At 40.2% G+C, this 20,757-nt stretch overlaps 1 protein-coding gene across 2 annotated transcripts in view; it reads left to right on the top strand.

Moving 5' to 3' along the window:
* DOCK8 (dedicator of cytokinesis 8) overlaps window positions 1–20,757 on the top strand; it is a 94,906-nt gene that overhangs the window by 23,570 nt on the left and 50,579 nt on the right. For both annotated transcript variants that reach the window (XM_075740177.1, XM_075740178.1), the window contains 10 exons: window positions 3,293–3,416; window positions 3,667–3,879; window positions 4,407–4,492; window positions 5,055–5,121; window positions 5,372–5,521; window positions 6,150–6,230; window positions 7,042–7,201; window positions 7,801–7,940; window positions 8,172–8,265; window positions 9,661–9,823. In XM_075740177.1, the coding sequence (XP_075596292.1) occupies window positions 3,293–3,416; window positions 3,667–3,879; window positions 4,407–4,492; window positions 5,055–5,121; window positions 5,372–5,521; window positions 6,150–6,230; window positions 7,042–7,201; window positions 7,801–7,940; window positions 8,172–8,265; window positions 9,661–9,823 (1,278 nt within the window). The remainder of the gene's footprint in view (window positions 1–3,292; window positions 3,417–3,666; window positions 3,880–4,406; window positions 4,493–5,054; window positions 5,122–5,371; window positions 5,522–6,149; window positions 6,231–7,041; window positions 7,202–7,800; window positions 7,941–8,171; window positions 8,266–9,660; window positions 9,824–20,757) is intronic.

Here is a 20,757-nt window from a genome sequence, read left to right as displayed (position 1 = left end):
ATTTTATTTATTTCATTCCATTTCATGTATTGAATGAGAAGACAACTCTCAGTCAGTGTTTTATGTGCAAGGGTGTCTGTCCCCAGACTCTCAGGGATGCACTGTGCCAGTGGAGCTCGCCTCCTTCCCCATCACCCCCTCCTGTTCTTCAGAAAGAGGTTTTTGGAGCTCTGTTTTTCTGTGCTGCTTCCTGCTCATCCCCTCCTGCCCTCATGCCCCATTCTTGAGAAGGAGTAGTAGCAGCCGTTGGTAGAGTGCTGGCACATTTGCTGTCATTTCGTTGTGCCCCTTCACCTGCCCTTGCTGCTCTCTGTTTTTGTGACCTGATGTACATTGTCAGTCAGTGCATTACAGGTTGACTCCTGGAGATTGTAAAGGAATGGCATCGTTTAATTGTGCAGTTTGGTGCAGGGACGGAGCAACCGCTGAGGGTTATTAAGAGACTTCCTCCAGGGGTGATGATGAAATTGATTGAGTTCTCGGAACTGTTCCACAGTGAGTCACTAAAAATAAGCTAGCGGGTTTTGCAGGCTCTCCACCTGCACCGCTTAGAGCACGGGCGCTAGCTTTTTCACCCAGCGTTTTTCCGAGTGCGCTGTAAAGAGCCAGCGTGCAGCTTTGTGCGCACCAGGAGGGAGCAAGCAGTAAAGTAGGTGAGGTGAACAATAGAACATGGCTATTTTTGCACTTACATGTGCTTGTAGAAATGTGAATGGAGCTGTAGAAATACACATGCGTGAAAAGACTTGTCATATGTTTTACTATATTTCGTTCATTCAGGTGAGGCAAATTTGCATTCAAAAACTTTATTGAGCAGTTGAGTCTGTGGTAAACATGATAAAGGGCCCTGCCAGAAAGCCGAGCTTTGATTGCTGTGGCTAAGAAAGCAAGCAAGTTATTAAAAATTGCAAAGAATAAGACGTGTTGCAGTGTCACATAAACTAGCAATAGATTGTTATTGGGAGGCTCATGTTACGCTTAGACACTAATCTCAAAACAGATATGAGAGGAAGAAAAGATGTTAAGAGACAAGTGAGGAAGACTAGCTGCAGAAAGCACTGCATTATTTTGAGAAAGGCTGGAAAAACTGTAGTTGCCTACTTGGGAGACAAAGATTCACAGGACAGGTTGCTGAAGGTATGGTCTGGTGAGCTACAGTGAGAGGAGTGTGTAAGTGACTTTCATCCTTTCATGGATGTGAAGGTTCAGAAGAGGAGACTGAAGAGTCTTCAGTGGGTGGCATAAGCAGAGGTGGTCCTCGTGCCTCAGAGCGGAGAGGTATGCAACTGAGGGGCTGGACACAGCTGAGGCGTCCATGTGTTTTTGCCTGAAAAACAGGCTTGTTTTTGCCTTGAAAAACAGGCTGTGACAGGCTTGTTCCTGTGCCCATCAGGTTCTTTCAGTTGTCCTTTGTTCCTTCTCCTTATCCCATTTTCTTAATTCAGTGCATGGCCATTAAATTGACGTGTGCGCAGGGTTTGCCTCTTGATGAGTTTTAATAGCTACTGTGCTTATCAAAATAAATAAACAATATAAATAAATTTTCCAGGAATACATGGTTTAACCTGGCAGGCAGCTAAAACAAGCACACAGCTGTTTGCTCACTCCTCCCCTCAGTGCCATGAGGCAGAAAATCAGGAAAAAAAAGTTAAAACTCATGGTTTGAGATAAATATGGTTTAATGTGACAGAAAAGGATAATAATAATAATAATAATAATAATAGTGAGAAGAAGAATAAGAATTAGAATACACAAAACAATTGATACACAGTACAATTGCTCACCACCCACAGACCACCAATGCCCAGCTAGTTCCCAAGCCGCAGTCCAAACCCCCCAGCCAAGTTATATACAGAGTATGACATTGTATGGTATGGAATATCCCTTGGTCAGTTCAGGTCAGCTGTCCTGGCCATGTCCCCTCCCAGCTTCTTGTGCACCGCCAGTCTCCTTGCTGGCGGGGTGGTTTGAGAAGTAGAAAAGTCCTTATCTTCGTGTAAACAACCAAACCATCAGTGTGTTATCAACATGATTCTCATCCTAAATCCAAACCATAGCACTATACCCACTACTAGGAAGAAAATTAACTCTATCGCACCCAAAACCAGGACAGCGTCTCTAGTGTAGCTAGTACACCACAGGGAAAGTGTGATTTCAGGTACATAAATCTCTCCATTAATCATTTGTTTGCCACCAGAGGTAGTGAAAAAATAATCAACAAAGCCTCTTTTGGATGCTGAAATGTCTTAAAATAAACTTGTGCAGAATTTGTGTCTTTCATTCTGGATGATTTAGGTGGTTCCAGAACAAGGTCACATCCAAGGAGAGCTGGGATTGTCTCTTTTATGACTTCAGTTTTCATTTGCAGTGAACTGGTAAACGATTAAAATGCAAACAATTAAAATTAAAACACATCAGAGCATATAATTCAGTTACTCCCAAAATGTAATAAAAAAGTGTCTCCCTGATCAATAATTGCTTATTGTGAATTGTTTTATGAAAGTGCTCAGATGTTTAGATATTGCTTTGGGAGTGTTATGGAAAGGAAAATGAATGAAGCACATTACTGTAACTAAGGAGGCTGATGGCAAAAAGGCCATCACGGTATTTAGCAAATTTCATGCTGGAGTAGAAAAAATAGAGTTCTGCGTGCATCTGGTATCTTTTTTCAGGGTATCTGCGGGGTTTTTTCATCTGCCATAAAAATGTAACTTCAAATTGTTACCTTGCTGTAAAATTTTAGGAAGTTGCCAGCAGTGAGGATTACATTGTGCCACAGCAATACCCTTCTTCCAAACCAGGCACTGTTTGAAAGGTGTAGAGTGCTGTATGTGATTAACTTGGGATCCCAGCTAGGTCTAGAACAAGAGCACTAAGCTCCTTGATGTATAATTGCAGGAGCAAAGAGCCTGCCAAGAGATAAGCAATCCTGATCCGTGTCCTTAAGGTCACTGAAGTAATTGCTGTGTCTGATGAGGAGCTCAGAGCTGAATTTGCACCTAGGTCAGGTTTTGCTGCTGTCTCAGGCTCACAGTCTCTGGAAAAGTGATCTGAATGAATTTTCTTCCTTTTAAAACCACTCTTGATATACATGCTAGAGTTGCAGTGGTGTGATAAAAAAATTAAACGTTGTGAGATGTCACGTTTTTGCATAAAAGCCATGCTGCGCTGCTCTTTTGCACTATATTTTTCCCAGTTGCTTAATAGTTTTTTTTAAATTTGTCTTTTCTGTTTTATTTTCCCTTAATTGTTCCTCGTGCTGTACTGACTTGCTCGGGCCTTTCTGTGAAAGGAACCAAGGGAATTCAGATACTTGTAGCCTGAAAAACAAGGGATCTCGAAAAGATTTTCACAAGACGCTTCAAAAACAAACATTTGAATCGGAAACATTGGATTCCGGCGATGCAAACTTTCAGGTATATGTTCTTCACTTTGGGAAAAGAGATCAAATATAGCAGCTCTCCTCAAAGTAAGCATCCTACGATCTCTGTAACGGCATCAAGCGGAGAGCCATGCTTGCCGTTAGGCCTCATGGCAGCAGTGGCATTAAGGCCCTCTCTGTCAGACAAGCAAGATATGTTTCATGACACCCCGATGTCCAAGCCACAGCTCACCATTTTGTTGGGTGCCTAAGCCACCAGTCGCCATTTTGTTGTTTTCCAACAGGTGGGGCCCCGACACATCCATGCACTCCCCGAGGAGGCCTCCAGGACGACCCTTGCCTCCTCCGACTTTGACCTGCGCAGCCTACAGCCGGACCCCCGCCTGGAAAACCTGCTGCGGCACGTCAGTGCCGAGGAGTTCGAGAGGCAGAACGAGGAGGCGCGGCGCACCAACAGGCACGCCGAGCTCCTTGCACTCTACCCCTCTGTGGATGAGGTGAGCTTGGAGGCTGAGTGGCCCGCAAGCCTTCCCAAGCTGGCTGTTCCAGCATGCTGAAGGTTAAAGCTGCAACTGCAGTCAAAAAAACAGTGTTTGTGGTCTGGATATGTGTCTCCCTTGGATAATAACATGGTGAAGGCATTTCACTGTGGGGTCCTGGCAGCTATCTTGAACATGCGCTCAGGGGGTTGTACTTGGACTCATGGTGTTGCCTGAGGCTTCGCTACACCCCCTCGGTGCAGGTCAAGCCCCGTGCTGGTGATATGGCTGTGTCAGGGCATTACCCTTCACTGTTACACTTGGGGGCCAGAAGTGTAAATATTCAGTGTAAATGCCAGGTGGGGGTCAGATGTGTAAATATTCAGAAATACAAATCCATTTTCTTTCATCTCTGAAGAGATGAAATGCCTGCAGAGTGAGGGAAGGTGCTAGTCTGTAGCAGTGGCTCAGTTAACGACACATGTAAGTATGTAAATTTACAGTTGTTTTAATTGATGATGACCAGCATAACTGTTTAATGATAGGAAGATGCAGTGGAGATACGGCCGGTGCCGGATCGCCCAAAGGAACATCTGGGCAACCGGATTTTGGTGAAGCTGCAGACCTTGAAGTAAGTACCTTCCACAGGCCTTGCTCATTGTTTCTCGGTTCATACCAGTGTCCTGCTGCCAACCGTGCTACACTGCCCCAAGTGTCCTGTTCAGCAAGTGTTTGCATGCTTGCTTGTTCTTTCTTAGTGTAGCAGAGGACTATTTCTATCCATCATTACAGAAGTCTTTAACCTGTCAGGCTGAAAAGGAGTTGGGAATGAGCCCAAATTATATATTTCCAACAAACTAGATTGGTCTCCGTGCACACTACTGGACTTGATAAACAGAAAAAAAAATTCAAGGAAGGTATGATCATTTTTAAATGATATCTGAGACCACCTTTCTGACAAATTTAGAAATTGCATGCAATTTATTTTCCTTCTTTTCCTCTTTCAATCATCTAATAAAATGTACTAATAAAAAAATCCTCCAGACTTTGAGAGAGCTGAGGTCTGGAACTAAATATTTCTCCTTAATTTCTAATGGAAGTGCCAGTCAAAATATAGCCCTTTCATTTTTTTTATTATACAGAGTCATAAGAGTGCAGTATTAATCAGTGTACTGTGTGTGTTTCCTTAACAGGTTTGATATAGAGATCGAACCTCTGTTTGCATGCATAGCTCTCTATGATATAAAAGAAAGAAAAAAGGTAAGTGTGCATACAGTATTTTTGTTCAGTTGGCTTAGGTTTTTACCTCTGGAGTAACAATTTAGAAAAACTTGGAAAAAATGCAACTTTTTCACACATGCAGTCCGATCCAGGATTCTTCTTATGCAGCCAAAGTCACGGTCTTGCAATTCTTTGTTTTGTAATTCTAGTTACTACTTTTGAATTATTTTAAAATAAAATTTGATGTATTTTTCCTTTACAATAAATTTTAATTCTTCTTCTTTTCAAGATCTCAGAAAATTTTCATTGTGACCTTAACCCTGATTCATTAAGAGGATTCTTGCGTTCTCATACACCCTCCATTGACTTGTCTACTCAGGCAAGATCAGCAGTATTTTCTGTCACTTATCCCTCATCGGATATATACCTAGTAATAAAGGTATGTTACAGTGCTGCTTCAACATAATTCTTCCTGTTCCCAGCTGTGCCTGTTGTCTGAGTTTGTGGAGCTGACAAACATGAATTTCCTGTAGCTGAGATAAATTCTGGTAGTTTTTACTAGTACATGTGCAGGTGTCCACTGGTGTATCTCACTCCCAAGCTAGGAAGTTATATTGATACCCTGTGTTCTAGTTCCACTAGGTATTTAGTATTTCCTATCTCTGGCCAAGGGAACTTTAAAGTAACGTGAAATATGCCATTTAAAAAAAATTTTAATTGCATTCTGTGGACGTTTTTTGGCTTTGGTATAGTGCATTTTACATCATTTTGTTTATTTAATTCTGAAACTGAGTTAGCCTGAACCACTTCATTTGGAATGAGTTAATTTTCCTGATTTCAGAGAAAATGTAGTAGTACCTGATTGACAGCATTGTCACATATGTTATTTTCTACTTTCTAACAAACCAGATGGAAAACTAGGAGATTTAGTATTGGTTATGCCATAAAGACAATTTTAAGAATTCTATATTGCACATTAAGGCATTTTGTATTGCTAGAGAAGCCACATGTTACTATTTGGGTGATATTTTTTCTTTGTGATTGTCTTATTTTACTGCTTTTTGTAGATAGAAAAAGTGCTTCAGCAAGGAGAAATTGGGGACTGTGCAGAACCCTACATGGTTCTTAAAGAAAGTGAGGCTGGCAAGGTAAGTAAATAATTATAAAGAGTGTTTAGATCAAAAAATGCATGCACAAAAGTAAAAAACAGAGAAAGAGCAGACCCTTTGGACAGAATCCCAAGAACACGGGGGAGGAAGCAAGTTGGTGCATCCATGGTGCAGGCAGTCTGGTGTCTGCGACCAATGGGAAAAAGTCATGAGAAGGCAAGGTGCACTTTCATTACTGACCCCTTTGGAAATGAGTAGTGACAAAGTCTTGAGTCACGAAGCAGATAGGGGTGAGCAAAGGAGATGACAATGCAATGTGGACTTAGCAGAAATAATTGCACCTCAGAGACATGCTATTGATTTGGACAGGCAAACAACTTCTTGCAGTGTGTACGGGACCAGTTCAGTGCTGTCATCCATAGGTAACATGAGCTCTGTTCAAGGAATTCATGGTCATTTATCTCCCTGGAGCAGACTGACAATGTTTGCTGGACTTCCACACATCTCTCACCTTTAGTGTATTGCTTTCAGCAGAATATTGTTTCTGTACCTGATCAAGGAAGTAGAACCTGCTAACATTTCATGGTGGTTGTTCATGCTGGGCTTGAGGGTCACTGCAAAAAGATCTTCGTTCTCCTTTTCTGTGATAATAATGAACTCATTGAAAAGAAATGAGAAGTGAATATACATATCAAAACAGCTACTATTCTGACACTGATGTAGCAAGAAAACACCAGAGATAAGAATGCGAATTATTTACTGGTGTAAATATGTAATTTTTATTTTTTATCTATAGTAGCATTAAAATAACTGATTGCTTTTTAAACAGTCATTATTTTCTTTGTCTTAGACAAAAGAAAAGATTGAAAAACTGAAAGCCCAAGCTGAATCTTTTTGTCAGCGGTTGGGGAAATACAGAATGCCATTTGCCTGGATTCCAATAAGCCTAACTAATTTCTTCAACCTTTCAACACTTGAACGAGAAGTACCTGAGGCCGAAGGTTTAAACGGTAGCTGTCTAACTATACTAACTAATACAAAGTCACTTTTTGGTAGGATTGTACATAGGAAACAATGTCATTCACTCTGGCATCAAGAGTGAACAACAGATTCAGTCACGTCTTCTCAGCTTTCATTTTCAGTGCTACAAACACTTACAACTTAATATGCTCACTGTTTCAACTCTGCGTATTTATTTTTATACATGCTAAATATTCTTCCAATTTTCGTTGAACGCTGGCTTTGTAGAAGTAAAACTCCCTTTGCCATATGAAGTTCGTTTGCAATACAGTGCAATCAAAATACATATTATCTTAGTTTCTAGAGTATACAGGACCATTGTCAACAACATTGACCAGTGTGCTTTAGAACTCATGAACTAAAAATTCGAATGAGCTTGTGCTCTGCAGCAGAAATTATGTCACTTCACTAGGTGTGTCCTGGCATTCCACTATTTCACATAGTCTGAAATAAAAGTAGTGGAATGTTCTAAGTACTCTCTCTATCCTCTGATGTTCCTGTGAAGTTGTGGATTTCTAGTGTATTCTGATAATCTTTGTACTGAAGCAACACAAAGCAAGTTGGTGTTTCATTTAATTTCCCTTTGAAGGGAAGGGATCCACTAGTGACAAGAAGGCAACACTGCTACAGGCGAGAAGACTTTCTGAGAGAAGTCTCAGCTCGGAGGACAGCTATCCAGTATCAAATTTCAAAACAACCTCTCTGACCCTCAGCACCTTCTTTAAACAGGTACTGGATACTATTTATTTCTGATTGCCTAAGACATTTGTAATCTACGTCGTGTAAACTGTGTTGGGAAAAGTTACCAGTGATGTCTGTGTGGGGACAGAGGATAACTGCTGTCAAGTAGGCAGTAACCCACTTGCTTTGCCTGCCTCAAGGATATGGTTCACTCAGAAGCTTTTCTCAGTGTTATGGAGTATTGTTGTAAAGGTATTGATTTTTGTCTTTCTCCTGTAGGAAGGAGACAGGCTCAGTGATGAAGATCTGTTCAAATTTTTAGCTGATTTCAAAAGATCATCTTCCTTGCAGAGACGGATTAAGACTTTACCAGGTACATAATGAATTTTGGATAGAAAAGGATATATGTACTTTTCTCCACTACATTGTTCTGTAAATTCCAACCCCAAAATATAATTAACTTGGATTTTAAGTCTATAGAATGTGCTATTGTGGAAGTTCCTGGGTTTCCAGTGTCTACCTAAGCACAGATGTTTTTGAGGTTTTCTTCTGTATAAGTGACAATGGAGATTTATATTTAGCTTGATATTCTAAAATTGTTTGTTTTCCTCCCTAATTTACAGTGTATCTACTGGGTGTCTTTTGTTATTATTCAAAATGTTTGAAGACAGTGCTTTAAAGCAAATTTCTCAAATCCTTGCTGTTTCCCTGCAAAGTTTTTAAATGGATTGTATTTTACAGAGGGAGATTAAAATGTGTACACATTTCATCTTATTTCAGTATTTGGGTCAGTGTTAGTTAATAAAGTAGAGAGGCAGAGATAGTGTTTGGCTACTGTCAAAAACCTGACCAGCTTATTTTTTCTTTTTACATAAATTACAGCTCAAGCTCTTCTGGATTGTAGAGGAACCTTAAAAAATATGAACTGAGCGCAAAGCTGTTTTGCCTTTTTAGCTGATTGCCAGAAATGACAAGTCTGAGTTCCCCAAATGGTTCTCACTTATCACAACAGAGAATTTAAATTGAAAGTCTAGTTATACTTGGGTAAATGTTATCAGAATTAACAGTTTAACGGCTTACCACAGCAAGCCTGGCTTTCCTGGTGGGTGGTGTCTACTTTGGCAGAGATTAATCAGAGTAGAATCTGAGTGGGGAGACAGAGAGAGAACTGTATTAGACAGCAACACTTTTATCATCTTTTCTTTGTCTCCCAGACAAATTTTATGTTATTTGTGTGTTAAAGATACTAGAACATCAACCCAGCATACAGTATTCCTTCTTCCTTTCTTTCTTTCTTTCTTTCTTTCTTTCTTTCTTTCTTTCTTTCTTTCTTTCTTTCTTTCTTTCTTTCTTTCTTTCTTTCTTTCTTTCTTTCTTTCTTTCTTTCTTTCTTTCTTTCTTTCTTTCTCTTTCTTTCTTTCTTTCTTTCTTTCTTTCTTTCTTTCTTTCTTTCTTTCTTTCTTTCTTTCTTTCTTTCTTTCTTTCTTTCTTTCTTTCTTTCTTTCTTTCTTTCTTTCCTGTTTCTTTGAAATTGTACAGGGTAGACACAAAGAGCTATATATTGGCCTGATGTGTGGGGATGTGTGTAGGTTACTTCCTGTGTATCTTTCTACATCTATGCTTTCGTTCTCACTCAGCCTTCAAGCCGAAGATTCGGTTCTTATTTCTGCACTGTTGCTATATAACCTTACACATTGTTTTGGGTTTTTTGTATTATACATTGGTTATTTTTTATATTTTTGCTGAGATTTCCTGATTTTTTTTAAAGGAACACTTAAAGTGGAGATTTCCCCAGCTCCAGAAAACCTTGGTTATTGTCTGACACCAGAATTACTACCAGTAAAACCATTTCCAGAAAACCGTAATCGTCCTCACAAAGAGATTTTGGAATTCCCAATTAGAGAAGTGTATGTTCCCCATACCATTTATAGGTAAGAAATAACTTTTTTTAAAAAATGTCTTAAGATCCATTTTCAAAATAATTATGATTTAGATTTTTTTTTGTCAGAAATAGAAACTATTTTTTAAAATGTTAGAAACTACACATTAGGATGATTTGATCTTACTAGCTGTTATAAGATAAAATGCCTATAGGGTGTTCTGTAGTGTATTTACTAATCTAATGACGTTGTCCTTTGAAATTTTTTTCTAAAATGTCAAAAAAAACCCCTAACAGCTCTCATTGACTTGGCATACATATGTATTTTTCCTCTTTTGTGTTTTTTTTCCCAGTAGATCTTATCAGAATTTTTAACAGTTTTGGTAAATATTTGTGCTGGGTGGTTTCTACTGTTAATTTGAGTCTGACCATCTGAGGAAGTAATGTGTTGCTCTGTGTACTTTTTCACCATCAACAAGGACTCTGGGCTATGTTGTTACTTTTCTTAAATCTGTGCTATTCTGGTTGTTTTGAGGAGACCACAGTGTTCAGTAGCATGCAGCTGAGCAATTCCTATCATTTCTTAGTGGTTTAGCACATCTGAGTCTCTTAAGAAGAAATGAATATCAAAAGAATGTACTTCAACTTGTTTGTGCAGCATAGTAGTGCTAGTGAGCAGCGATATTGTTAATAGCTAACTAGCAATAATTCAAACTGGCTGTATGGAGAGCCATTGGGGCTGTTGGTGGCACCTGGATTTGGGTTTCAGCTTTTAAGGAAAGCAAAACCAGGAAGTGGCATCTTATCATAACAACTTGCAATGTGGTGTCAGCAGGGAAATGAGTAAGTAAGCCAGTTTGGGTAGAGCCTCATTAGAAGTTTTGGAGGAGTTATTCCTGGGCTGTGTCATGCATCTGTGATATTCAAACTCCTGAGGGCAGCTCTTCGTGCTATTGGCACCAGAATGCTAAAATGCAGAGTGTTATGGTACCTCTGTCTTCTCTGTGTATCAAAGATAGAAGTGAATGTCTTTTTTTTTTGTCTCCCCCCCCCCAGTTTTTAACGGGTTTATGCTGACATTTCTATAGGGGAAGTAATTTGTATACAATTGAAAGTGCAGATGTAAATGAACTTGAGTCATTACACCTTTTCTTTTTTTTAAATGAAAAAATAAGACAGAATTTTAACTTTCCTATTCATTGTCTGGCCCCAGTAAGGAGTAGCATGTGTCAACTTCAGTGTGCTGCCTGGTAGCATCTAAAGGACTGGTTTTTGAAAATGAAAAGCATTAGCAATGGCTGTGTTGCTGAGCTAGAAAGGGGGTTGAGTCTGCACAGAATATTCTCCTTTAGTTCTCACCAAGGTAAACTTCTGCAGCCAGACATCATGAATATCAAAGCTACCATGCTGAAAGATAATTTGTGCATCTCCTGAAGCAAATTTGAGTGTCTCCACACTATCATTCAATTCTTCCACATTAGAAGAAATGCTTGCTATAGCTCAACAGTTACACTCTTTGTGCAAGAGTTCACACCCAGTATGCTTAATCTCTTCAGGCTCTTTGGGCTCTGTTTTGATTTTCACCCAAAGTAAAAGTTGTGGTAACAAAACAAAGTAGGATCTGTCCAGCCCAACTTGTAATAATGAAGAGAATATCTATAAGAATATTTTCCCTCATTAATCTTTACCTTAATTAATGATTACACAACTAACATGCTATAAGTAGTGTTGTGCTGTACAGTGGAAACTCAATTATACTGGGGAAATGGTGAAAAAAGGCAGAAATGCTAGGTCATGTTTCAACTACCTTGTGATAACAAACACGTTTGGAAGGAGAAAGGGGAGGTGCCAACTGAAATTGTTAATGAACTCCAGCAATAGTTCCCCAGAAAGTCAGATGAGGCACCTTTGCAAACATTATGAAACAGTGGAATCTGGAACTTGGTGGTGTCCAGGAAGTAACACTTGTGTTTGTGCAGTGCCATTGGAAGCGTCTCCTTTTCCCACCAACCAGAATCACCTTACCATGTCTGAGACACTTTGGCCACACAATCATGCTCCATTTGGCGAGCAAAAGCAAGTTCGAGAATGTAGGCCAATATATTTGCTTAATTTAACTATCATGCAATTCTCCTTGCTTGGTTCTCAGCATGGTGAATACTGTTTTGAGCCTGAGGTTAAACTAACCTATGCAAAGTAACTCCGAATTTGAATAGAGCCAAATATGAAGTGTTTCATGTTATTTTATTCCCTTTCCTCTAATCTGAAAAGTAGAACCATCCTGTCTTAGTTAAACAATGTGCTAGCATGTAGTCATAACTGAGTGTCATGGCCTGCTAGTGTGTTACAGATGATTTAATGTTTCCTTATATTTGATTGTAAGTGTGCAAATTATTTAATAGTGCTATAGATTTATATGTTAAAAGGGTGAAAAATGAATAAAATAATTACCTGGGTTTTATTAACATTACCATGAATGGTAGGAACGGGTTACATATAGAAATGTACTTGAATAACAAATAATGAAAACTTATAAAAAAACTGTCTGGTAAGTTCTTACTGGCATAATAATACCTCTACACAAGTCCAGACAAATACTAGTGAAACATCTAGCTTCAGATTTTCTCCTGAATGTTTAAAAGAAATGCTAAGATTTTGTTTACTTGGGGTTTTTTTTTGCCAATGAAGCTCTTCCAAGGGAAACAAATACTCTTTTATTTTAAGTAATAGCTTTTTCCTTTGTGATAGGAGAAGCAGAGTCTTCTGTTACAGTCTTTGAACTTAGCTCTTGCTAGTTTTTAAACTGGTGTTAGGCCATTATTTTAAATGATACTATTTCTGATTTATGCCAGAGAGATCAGCCAGCCCCCTTTCCTTGTGCACTGTGAAACTGAGCACTTCTTTTTGTTGTGTACCTACATTTCTTTAATAAAAATAGCTCCCTGAAAATGTCAAAACATTCCAAGATTTATTTCTTTCAATACCCTTCTTAATAGGAAAAATCATATAATTTAAAGTTTGTTTATCATTTTATTTTCTCATGAAATATGAATGAAAATTATGCTGCTTACTGCCACTATGAAATGTTGGTGCTGAGGAGGAGGGATTTGTCCCATTGCTTCAACAGTAACTCAGCTTAACCAGGCCCAGGAAGTCCTGTCTTTGATAGGGGAAGTGCCAAACACTTAGGGGATTTTCAGAGGGAGTGGGGGGGAAACAGTCCACTGACTATTATCTGCTGCTGTTTTTTCACATGGGCACCAGTGATACTGCCAGGAGCAGTCTGAGCAGTATCAAGAAGGATTACAGAGCCCTGGGAGTGGTGGTAAGGGACTCTGGAGCACAGGTAGTTTTTTCATCAATCCTCCCAGTCAAAGGGAAGGGATTTGAAAGGGCCAGTCAAATCTGGTGAGTCAACAAATGGTTACAGGGCTGGTGCCACAGCCAAGGATTCATCTACTTAGACTAAGGAACTCACATTGAGAAACCTGGTCTACTGGGGGCTGATGGGATCCATCTGCAGAGAAGGGGAAGAGCGTCTTCAGTCATAGGCATCCATCTCCAAGGGACAGAGGAGCCAATGAGGAGAGGTGCCATGCTGGACCTTGTTCTCACCAACAAGGAGGGGCTGGCGGGGAATGTGAAGCTCAGGGACAGCCTTTGCTGCAGTGACCATGCAAGTCAAGTTCAAGATCCTTAGGGCAGCAAGGAGGGCACACAGCAAGCTCATTACTGTGAACTTCAGGAGAGCAGCCTTTGGCCTCTTCAGGGATCTGCTTGGTAGAGTACCATTGGACAAATCCCTGGGAAGAGCAGCCCAAGAAAGCTGGTTAGTATTCAAGGATCACCTCTTCCAAGCTCAGGAATGATGATCCCAACAAAAAGGAAGTCCAGAAAAAAAGCCAAGAGGCCTGCATGGATGAACACAGAGCTCCTGTACAAACTCAAACACAAAAAGGAAGCCTACAGAGGGAGGAAGCAAGGGCAGGTAGCCTGGGAGGAATACAGAGAAACTGTATCCAAGCAGCCACGGATCAGGTTAGGAAAGCAAAAGCCCTGATAAGAGTTAAATCTGGCCAGGGACGTCAAGGCCAACTAGAAAAGCTTCTATAGGTACATGAGTGATAAAAGGAAGACTAGGGAAAATGTGGGCCCTCTCCGGAAGGAAACAGGAGACATATCCTGGTTACTCAGGATATGGAGAAGGCTGAGGTACTCAATGACTTTTTTGCCTTCAGTCCTCACCAGCAAGTGCTCTAGCCACACCACCCAAATCGCAGAAGGCAAAGGCAGGGACTGGGAGAATGAAGAAGCTCCAACTGTAGAAGAAGAACAGGTTCAAGACCATCGAAGATGCATCTGTGTGTCCTGAGGGAACTGGCGGATGAAGTTGCTAAGTCAATCTCCATAGTATTTGAGAAGTTGTGGCAGTCTGGTAAAGTTTCCACTGACTGGAAAAGAGGAAACATAACCCCCATTTTTAAGAAGGGAAAAAAGGAAGACCCAGGGAACTACAGGCTGGTCAGTCTCACCTCTGTGCCTGGCAAGATTATGGAGCAGACCCTCCTGGAGACTATGCTCAGGCACATGGAAAATAAGGAGGTGATTGGTGACAGCCAACATGCCTTTACTAAGGGCAAATCATGCCTGACAAATTTGGTGGCCTTCTATGATGGGGTTACAGCGTTGGTGGATAAGGGAAGAGCAACTGATATCATCTACCTGGACTTGTGCAAAGCATTTGACACTGTCCTGCATGACAATTTGTTTCTAAATTGGAGGGCCATGGATTCAAAGGATGGACCCCTCAGTGGATAAAAATTGGTTGGATGGTCACACTCAAAGTGTTGTGGTCAATGTGGTCAATGTCCAAGTGGAGATCAGTGATGAGTGGTGTTCCTCAGGAGTTGGTATTGGGACCAGCACTGTTTAGCATCTTTATCAGCAACATAGACAGTGGGATTGAGTGCATCCTCAGCAAGTTTGCTGATGACACCAAGCTGTGTGGTGCAGTCAACACACTGGAGGGAAGGGATGCCATCCAGAGGGACCTTGACAGGCTTGAGAGGTAGGCCCATGTGAACTGCATGAAGTTCCACAAGGCCAAGTGCAAGGTTCTGCACATGGGTCACAGCAATCCCAAGCACAACTACAGGCTGCGCAGAGAATGGATTGAGAGCAGCCCTGAGGAGAAGGACTTGGGGATGTTGATGGACAAGAAGCTCCACATGACCTGGCAGCATGCACTTGCAGGCCAGAAAGCCAACCATGTCCTCGGCTGCATCAAAAGAGGTGTGACCAGCAGGTCAAGTGAGGTGATTCTGCCCCTCTACTTGTCTCTCGTGAGACCCCACCTGGAGTACTGCATCCAGCTCTGGGGTCCTCAGTACAAGAAAGACATGGAGCTGTTGGAGAGAGTCCAGAGAAGGGCCATGAAGATGATGAGATGGCTGGAGAACCTCTCCTATGAGGACAGGCTGAGAAAGCCAGGAGAAGAGAAGGCTCTGGGGAGACCTTATAGCAGCCTTCCAGTACCTCCAGGGGGCCTACAGGAAAGCTGGGGAGGGACGGTTTACAAGGGCATGGAGTGACAGGACAAGGGGTAATGGCTTTAAACTAAAAGAGGGCAGATTTAGATCAGCTATAAAGAAGAAATTTTTCATTATGAGGGTGGTGAAATGCTGGACCAGGTTGCCCAGAGAAGTTGTGGATGCTCTATCCCTGGAAGTGTTCAAGGCCAGGTTGGATGGGGCTTTGGGCAACCTGGTGTAGTTGGGTGTCCTTGCCCAGGGCAGGGGGGTTGGAACTAGATGGTCTTTAAGGTCCCTTCCAACCCAAAGCATTCGATGATTATATGATGATTCTATGAAAAAAACCCCTTTCTTTTGCTGTTTGGTTTCATTTAATTGCAAACCACTTGTCACTGTGCTCAGATGCCATCACAGCGTTTACTCCTTTCTTCCTCTCTGCCCATGGGATCTGGATTGAGCACGATAGCCCTGTGTATCTACAGGGCCGTTGCTCTAGTTTTGTGCCAGTGGAGATACTAGCACTTGTAACTTATTTTTCAGAGTAAACAAAGTGGATATTAGTGTTGCAATGTTGTGCACAGTTGAAGGAAACAGCTTAAGCTGGCTACTACAGTTTCGGACAGAGATGTGAGTGTGTCCCAGTTTATTCTGCTCCTCAATACACGTGTTTTCATCCCAGTGCAAATAGCTGCCTGCCCTTTTCCAAGCTCCATAATCTTTCCTGGGTATCTACTATACTATCTCAGCAGTAACAGGTTTTGTGGAAGATTTCCTAATTTTTCTTTGCTTTTTACTCAGATAAAAATGACTTTGTCAAATACTGCATAACAAAGCAGAAACAATTAAAACAAAAACTTCACAAACAGAATTCTGGAAGTGCACACCTCTGTCCCATAGGCACCTTGTTTGTCACAGTGCTTTCAGATGAGGTATTACATCTGACTTCTCATAGCAAACTTCATTAATTATGTAATACAGGCAGAGAGGAAAACTTGCCACCATGGCATGGTGATCTCTGTGTAGTAACTGAGCAGAGACTCTGAATAAAATATGGATTTGTCTAAACTTCCAGATGAAAGCAAATCCTTTAAAGATATATGTAATTATTAAAAAAAAAAATCAAATGCAAGTGGTTTAATTAGAGGGTGTTTGGGGGTTCTTCAAAATATTTTGGTTAATTGTAATTCAACATCATAAATTAGATTGTTGAAAACTATAATTTCAGCAGACTTTTAAGTAAGTATAATTGAAAATGCAACAACATTTTAAAAAAATCTTGACAATTTGGTGTCTTGAATAGCTGCTAGTTCTCTGTATGAAAATCATAATATCTGCTTTCACATTCTGCTGAGCACTTTTATACTATTTAAGAATCTATCATATACTGATAAATACTGTGTTTTGCCTTTCAAACAAATCTGATTGTTCTTCAGCTTCAGTATTAGTTTGTTCTTTGGTCTACTGTATGGAAACAAAAACCATCACTATCAGTAAGAAAATCTTGGTAAGGACAGCTTTTAAAATGGCAGAAAGTAAATGCAAATTCTTTATAGCGTATACCAAGTACACTAGTGCTCTTTTCTTTTGTAAGAAGCTAAATTGAGTCTTCCAGAGACCTGTAGGATTTAAAGATTGAAATTAACATGTAGGTATCTCAGTTCAAGCAACTTCCTGAAGTATAAGGAATGTGGGACTGAATGGCAGTTCTTAAATCCAGTTCCAGTTCTACCACGGACTTTCTGCAAAGCCTTGGCTGTATTGATTGTATCTCATATTTCCAACTGCACATTCACATCCACATCAAGATACCTACCATGCAGGAATGTTAGAAGATTTAGACTGATGTTTATACACTGTGTTCAAACAATGCTGGCCATTTTTGATGTGGTTTAATCCCCCAAACTTGAGTCCATTTTTTCCCACTTCTTTTTTGCTGTCTTGTAAAGGGTATCACTATTGCTTCTCCTCTAGGATGTAGAGATAAAAGCACTTCATTATCTAGCACAATGGCTTCCCAGAAACACTGGGCTGCTCGTTAATTGTTATCATTAGCCATCAGTGCAACACTGAATGCTCACCTTCCTCTCAAGAAAGAAGCTATAACTGAATGCACAAAAGATGTAAGTTGAGAGGCCTACCTTTCCTGATGATTTTGAATGAAAACATCATCTTCACTGATTTGGTTTTGCTGCAGCTCCACTTCAGCAGGCAGTGGCTTATGCTCTGTTCTTGCATAAATGTCTTAAGAAATATGAAGCTACTCTGATCACTGATACTGCCCGTGGTTAGGTAGTAGGGTGCTGAATATTGCCCTTTTTAAGCTCCCAGCCAGGACTCTTAGAACCAAAACATTCCTTTCCAAGCTTGCAGATCTTTTTTACTAACCTCTGGACATTGTGCTTTCTCCTTCAAACCATCTGTCTACTTTTCACCAGAATGAAAATGCTCCATTAACTTCATCCAAGAATTGTTAATAGTGCTGTATTACTGGTAGTAGTAGGTGGCTTCCCTTTTGGTAAGAAGAGGTGACTTCTTTTGCTTAGGTCTGCAGGGCATTTAGAGAGACAGGACATCAGTTTTCTCACTGGATTTTTATTTTCCTCTTGCCTGATAAATGATTACTTTGAGGTGTACAGTTTAGACAAGAAGCATTGCTCAAGAGCAGTGCAGTTTGTCACCATAGCTTCCAGCTTCCCAGGTAAGGATGGTGGAGTGTGTAAATGCATCAATGAGACAATTAAAACAAATCCAAGTTCCACATGTTGACTTCTAGCTGCATAGATCTTGAGTGCTGCTGAATCCTATGTCGTTCACTAGGGTTTTTAAGCATTTTCAACTGAAGTTTTAGTAATGTATTGTGTCTGTGGCAACAAGAAGATGCTGGTAGATATGAATTATTGCCTAGCATTATCTCACACATTTAACTTCAGGGGGGCATGTTACCAGTATTTTGGGAAGATATGGTGTGCTATTGTATTTACTAGCACTCCTTCACTGTGTCATTTATTAATTAAGTATATCAGGACAAAATCATCTCACCACAATTCTCAGCTGTAAATCTAAACAAATAGATTTACTATTATGTGTAAAAATCTGGTATGTCAGAAATTTCACTCTTTGATTATCAGGATTCAATACGAATTTTGGGATAGAGCTTTACCTCTGTTTACACAGCTGGAGGAATCACAGGTGCTGGGATAGTGAATGGATGTATAAAATACAGCTCTATGGTATAGTTACTATCTTCCTTTTTTCAGCTTTTTATACTTACTTTGGGCAACTGGGCAATGCCTCATGTGTGACCTAGCATCTTGTTATTACAGTGTCTTGACATTACAATAGTTGATATCTAGTCGATAACACTGCCACTCAGGATTTAGTAATACTGGAACCACCAGGGCAAGTGAGGGTATTATCAATGGAACAGTAGGTTTAGTTTGGTAGAGGACTGGAAAGCATGGAGGACAGAGACATCGGAAGGTGATATAATCACTTTGATTTTCATATTTGAAAATTTAAAATCCATTTTAAGAGTAACTTCTGAAAAAGATGTAAAGTAGGCAATTGTGAGTAAGAAAGTTCCCTACATTTGCACACCAGAAAATCAATATGACAGGTAAGAAATTATTTTGTTGGTGATTTTTATGATTCACAAAATCTCGGTCATTTGCCTTTGGTCTTGATTTTCAAGCACATTATGTCTGCAACATTTGATATTTGAAGTAATGGTAGGTCAGTTCAATGATGTATAATGAACAACTATGAGTCCTGGAGAGAAAGCTATTAAAATTTTATTCTGACTTGACTCTAAGCTGTAGGTCACATTTAAATTTAGAAATATCTATTTTCTTGGCATAATTTTGTGATTTGAACCTGCAGAAATCTGATGTTTTGAGTCAGCCTTCCATCTTCTGGAAATATTTTTTCATGTGTTGACTAAACCTTTATTAGAAAATTTAGTAAGGTTTTCACGCCAATGCTAATGGTAGAATAACGTGACAATCGCTCTTAGCCTAAATTTAATGAGGATCTGACCACTGACTCTTTAGATGATTCCTAATTTTAGCAACATGAGAAAAATCGTTCAAACTATTATCCAAATTACCCATGCCAAGATACAGAATACATGACACATATACATGCTCTTGAACATGACGTGTTGAAGTTCTGTCATTGTGGCATTTGTTGTAGTCAGTGGCTGACTAGGACAGGTTTCCACATTTGGTAAAGTGTTTCTGACTGCATTGTAATTTTCAACCATTTTTTCTGAAAACCCTGACCAACCTGACAAAAGATAGAGGAATCAACAAAAGTTGAAAATTATAACTAATGAGTGTATCAATTTTTGTTTCCAGTACCATAAATATTAAATGGCAATGTTAATCTATCCATCACTCTTCATCTATAGAACATTTGTGGTTTGTATCAGTAGCGACTATTTGTACATATATTGGCTTTAGCTGTGTATGGGTTCTTGTCAGAGTCACCAGTGAATATGCCTAATATTCATTAGAAGTTTGAGATGCACTTGTTGATTTCTCACACATGTAATTTAGCAAGGAGAAGGGTTTTATTATGTCACACATATGCACAACCAATAATTACAAACAGTAACATTCAATGAGAAAGGTCACAGACTTGAAACTCTGCATAGATTTTGTTTTGACAGAAGATAGGTGTGCATTGCTTTGGCCATGGGAAGTGATCAAATCACCATTAAGTCCCATGAAAGTGTAGGAAGGTCAGCAAATTCAAATGAGAATTGCTGCATGGTGTCCTGTGTCAGGCTAGGTGGGCCCTTAGCTTTCCCAGCAAATAGCTGATTCTGAAATAGCCTCTGCCAGAGAAGCTGTCTGGACCCATGCCTTACCCAGGACTCTGCTGTCCTGTGGGACCCTGGTCTCAGTGAAGCTGGATGCTCTGCCATGGCTTTTGTAGACTCACACTGACTCCTGAATAGCTCTTTTGCTTTTTGTAATCACATCTGGCTATATCTGGAGATAGAGCCCTGCACTTTCTGTAGTGGGAGTGAGGGGACAAGTTTGATCACACTGACCAGAAGTAATTGCTGTGGCATGTTGTTTGAATATTTGTGCTCAGTGCAGAGCCTCAGGGGAGACACAGTGCCTTCTGGAGCTCACCATGTCCTTATGGGCATGCTAGGTGTCCTATTATTTAATACACAGCAGTATGTGCTGCCCTGACACACCTGCTAACTCCCATATGGAAATGCTCCTTGTCATTGCTTCTTCTCAGGCTTTTGGAAGGTACAGACACTGGCAAGCAGTAGCACTTATGTGGTGGTCAGCAACAGGTATACAGTTCATACCTGTGTGAAGGAACCTCTTTTGATCACCTCCCAACCTTCCTATTTTCAAAAATCAGTCATCACTTTCATCTCTATCCAGAGTCAGCATTTGCCTCTGTTCTTCCTCAGTGCTGATGGGCTTAATAC

This window comes from Balearica regulorum, chromosome Z (assembly GCF_011004875.1).
Source record: "Balearica regulorum gibbericeps isolate bBalReg1 chromosome Z, bBalReg1.pri, whole genome shotgun sequence".
Classification (NCBI taxonomy): Eukaryota; Metazoa; Chordata; class Aves; order Gruiformes; family Gruidae; genus Balearica; species Balearica regulorum.
This window is presented reverse-complemented; position numbering and strand designations above follow the sequence as displayed.